Source organism: Arabidopsis lyrata, assembly GCF_000004255.2.
Source record: "Arabidopsis lyrata subsp. lyrata unplaced genomic scaffold ARALYscaffold_8, whole genome shotgun sequence".
Lineage (NCBI taxonomy): Eukaryota > Viridiplantae > Streptophyta > Magnoliopsida > Brassicales > Brassicaceae > Arabidopsis > Arabidopsis lyrata.
The window spans coordinates 11,413,285-11,417,226 of NW_003302548.1; the positions used below are offsets into that span (position 1 = coordinate 11,413,285).

A 3,942-nucleotide genomic window follows, 5' to 3' on the forward strand; every position below is an offset into this window, starting at 1 on the left:
GATTTTAAATGACTTTTTACAATCACAAACTAATAACACCAAACTTTAAGAGAGTTTAACAAAATCTTGATTGAATAACAACAGATTCTACACAACAATTAAAGTTATTAAAACTCTATTTAAATCACAAACCAATAACACCCCCTAATTGTAGTTTGTTTGACAAAGATTTTGATTCCAGTTTTATTTTTTATTTGATAATCGATTATCAAAACCTGACTCAAACCCCATTTCTGACCTGAGTTCAACTAACAAACACAAACTTAACGAATGGGATGAGACAGATTTTCCGTCTCTAAATGGACTAGATAGTTGGGAAAGAATAAATATATTAACGTGAACTCTCAAAACTCTGAAATGATTCTTTTTATCAGGCCTTATATATTAACGTTAACTCTCAAAACTCTAAATTATTTTCTCCATCAAAATCATGGTGTCAATCAAACTATAAAAAGGCAAGATACGAATATAAGTATTTGTACGAATATTGTTAATATGGACTATCTACGATTCAAACATATTTGTTTGTAGTGGATCATATTACATGATGCAGTTTTTGGTGATGAATCAAATTCATGAAGTAATAAACATTTTAATATGAAATTTATTTGTTTTTGAATAATTATGTAATACATTTTTATGGGTTTTTATTATTAATTATATTTAAAAAATTTAATATTTTTATCATATAGATCCAGAATCCAAGGATTCTTAATCCTCTAAGTAGAGAGTGTGATTTTCCTCAAATTTTTACACAAACGCTTTCGCAAATTTGGAGAGAATGCAAAGGGAATCAGTTCAAAATTCTTAGATCAGTCAACAACTCAAACGAATGCCACTGTTTAGCTTTGTGAATAGCCTTGCAAATCGAAAGACAAAATTTTCATAAGATGAAATCCGGCTAATTCTGTGAGGATATTTAAAGATAACAACAACATCAACTAATCTAACATCATCAATCGTAAGAAAACAAAATTTTTTGTGAAGATAATTAAAAAAAAAAGAACATTCTTACCGATAAATCAGATCGCAGATCCTTAGCCACATATCGGAGTATGGATTGTACATACATCCCTTTGATGTATCTTTGTTCACACAAATGTTTATCATCGAAGCTAACCTCGGTTCGACTGAGCACCAGAGTGGGAGAAACAGTTCGCACAACTGCAGCCTCAATCCGATTGAAGACGCAATCAGATTCGTTGATTTGGCCTTTTATGTTATCATGCTCCACGAGAGACACATTAGCTCCGTTAGTGTCAATGACATCCACCTTAATCATCACCACCTAGCACCTAGCCTGGTTTGGGGGGGGGGTGGGATTTATAGCTCCGGCAATTCAGATTCTCCATCGTTCTAAGAAACAAACGGAGAGTGAATGAGAGATAGAAATTTATAATTATGTAATACTTTTTATGGTTTTTATTATTAGTTATATTTAAAATTTTTAATATTTTATTATAATAATATAAAGTTTTGGTGTTTTTACATTTTTCATAACTATCAATTATAATATTTTGGTTATTTTTTATTTAACCGTTGTCGCACATACTGGTTAACTAGTCATAAAACTCCAGTAAACATAATTTTTAATCGTTAAATCAATCGTTCAAAATATATAATAATTCTTGAAACCGCAACTGTCCGTTTCCATAAATTTTACCGCATCCGCTGCATTTAAACCACTCACACCCGTAAGTAAAATCGTAGTTTGGCCAATAACCGATTACGCGACCAAATCTTATATCCGACGCTAAAGTCGCTAACCATGTGGAAACCATTATTTATCAATTGAAATCAAAACCCGACCCAAACCCAAATTTCAAATTCGAACCCGAACTTAACCGGAAATCAACCGGAAATCAAAATCCGAAAACATATCACCTTAAGAGCAAGGTTTAAAGAAAGCAATAACAAAACCCTATCTCTCGTCTCTTCTCTCCCAAACTCTCGCCGCCGTGAAAACCCAAATTTATCGACGAAACCATGTCTACCGGAGAAGAAGGTCACATGGCGATGGCAGATAGAGGCTCTAGAAAGAGAAGAGTCGGCGTAAAGAAAGGTACTAAAGCGGCGAGGAACAAAAAGTTAAAATCAAAACCTTCTTCCTCCGATAGGTTTAAGGTTACAATGAAGAATCAAAAGCTATTTCAGAAGAGAGCACGAGATTACAATTCCGATGAAGAAGAAGAAGATGAATCGACGAAACAACCAGAAGTAACAATTCGTGAGAAGATCTTCTCTGATGCTAACATGGGACCAAATTACGAAGAAATTGAAGAAGAAGATGGTGAAGATAATGACGAGAATTCAGATGGTGAAGATCATGGAGAGATTGAATCTGGAATCACTAAGTTTGCTACTGATGGTTGTAATGCTTTTAAAATCGCTTTTAAAGCTATTATGAAGAAGACTAAAGGAGATGATACTTTGGTGAGGGATATGAACTAGTTTCTTGAAGATTCTAAATTTGAATTTTGATTTGGGAAAAAGTGTTAGAATAGTTGTTGGTGTTGTGTGTGTAACAGGGTCCAGTTTTATCAGCACATAAGCATCTTATTGGAGAGAAGCTAGCTGAAGAAGAAGCTGAAAAGAAAGCTAAAGGTCAAGCTAGAAAGGCTAAACATTTGGTATGAGTTTGGTTTTATTCTTTTTGTGTTCTTTTGTGTGTCCTGTTTTTGATGATGATTTGTTGTAACAATTGTTTTTTTTTAGATTGCTGAGAAAGGACATGTTAAACCTGGAAGTTATTTGGATTCTCATGAAAAGATTCTTATTGGTGTTGCTACTAAAGGAGGTATTGTTGCTTATGTTAACTCTCTGTTTCTTGAGGTTGTTTGGTGTTTTTTGTTTTAGTATTGACTCAGTTTTTCCTCTCCATGAACTCGTGGAATCACAGTGGTCAAGCTTTTCAATGCTGTAAGTCTGTTTCTATGTCTATTTTTGGGGTTTTTTATTCTCTGGTAGTGATTGTCTAATTCAATGTTTATGTTTTCGAATAGGTAAACAAGGCTCAACATGCTCAGAAGGGTTTGAATCCTTCTAGGTCTAAAGACGCTAAAGGTAGGCTTTAGATATTGATCTTTGGCATGAATCTTTCTGTATTACTGTCTTATTTTTGTCTCTTAAACCTGGTTTTGTGTTTTACTGGAACATCCATCAGTGCTGAAGAAGCGAAGAAAAGAAGCATTCTTCTCTGAGTTAGGGAAAACAAAAACAGACAACAAGGTTTGGCATAGTCTTTATATCTCTCACTCTCTCTCTCATTATGCTTTGTGTTGAGTGTTTAACCCTTCGCCTTTAGATGAACATAGAAACATGTTAGTAGTATTCGGTCTTGATCTAGCTCCTATAGAGAGAGTCACGAAAAGAATCACCTCATGAGTGAGTGATAGCTGTTAGTTATAAATCATAAGTATCCTTGGTAAATTACTAGTGACAATTTTTAATGTTTTTAAAGCCTTCACCTTTGGATGAGTCTGTCTTGAGTAGAGAAAGTCACGGAAAGAATCACCTTCGTTAGTGAGAGCTGTTAGTCATAAGTCTAAAGTATTGTTGGCTAGTTACTAGTGAGTTTCTGTTGGATGGTGCAGGCTCAAAAATCCGAAGACGAAGCTCCTGATTGGGCTCCTCTACGAGATAATTACATGTTAGCAAACCCAAAGCTGAAGGACTGGGACAAAAAACAGGTATCCTTTTCATTCGTATCCACAGATCTGGAACCACCTGGCTTATCGATATATACTCTTTGCCTGAAACTCGGAATTGAAATGTCTGCAGGAAACAGCGGAGGGAGATGATTTTGCCGCTATGTCAGGAGATGAAAGTTACGAAGACTGAGTACTTGTGAAATTGCTTAACCAGTAGTTACTGTACGAGCAAACCTTATTTTGTTTTTGTATCAAGCAGATTCTTGTCTGATCAATATGTTTTCTTTCTTTT

The 3,942-nt window shown here is 34.6% G+C and overlaps 1 protein-coding gene across 1 annotated transcript; it reads left to right on the plus strand.

The window, feature by feature from the left end:
• The first annotated feature begins 1,895 nt into the window (after positions 1–1,895).
• On the plus strand, positions 1,896–3,923 carry LOC9301697 (RRP15-like protein). The gene is made up of 8 exons (XM_002863836.2): positions 1,896–2,433; positions 2,529–2,630; positions 2,716–2,797; positions 2,900–2,919; positions 3,003–3,063; positions 3,164–3,228; positions 3,594–3,689; positions 3,781–3,923. The coding sequence occupies exons 1-8, from the start codon at positions 1,987–1,989 to the stop codon at positions 3,838–3,840; spliced, it is 933 nt and encodes a 310-aa protein (XP_002863882.1). The 5' UTR covers positions 1,896–1,986; the 3' UTR covers positions 3,841–3,923.
• Positions 3,924–3,942: the final 19 nt, after the last annotated feature.

Excerpts from the sequence above, each read along its gene's own strand:
- LOC9301697 (XM_002863836.2), top strand. The coding sequence starts at position 1,987 with ATGTCTACCGGAGAAGAAGGTCACATGGCGATGGCAGATAGAGGCTCT. Across the intron at positions 2,434-2,528 it reads CTAAAGGAGATGATACTTTG|GGTCCAGTTTTATCAGCACA; the intron begins GTGAGGGATATG and ends TGTGTGTAACAG. Across the intron at positions 3,229-3,593 it reads AAACAAAAACAGACAACAAG|GCTCAAAAATCCGAAGACGA; the intron begins GTTTGGCATAGT and ends TGGATGGTGCAG.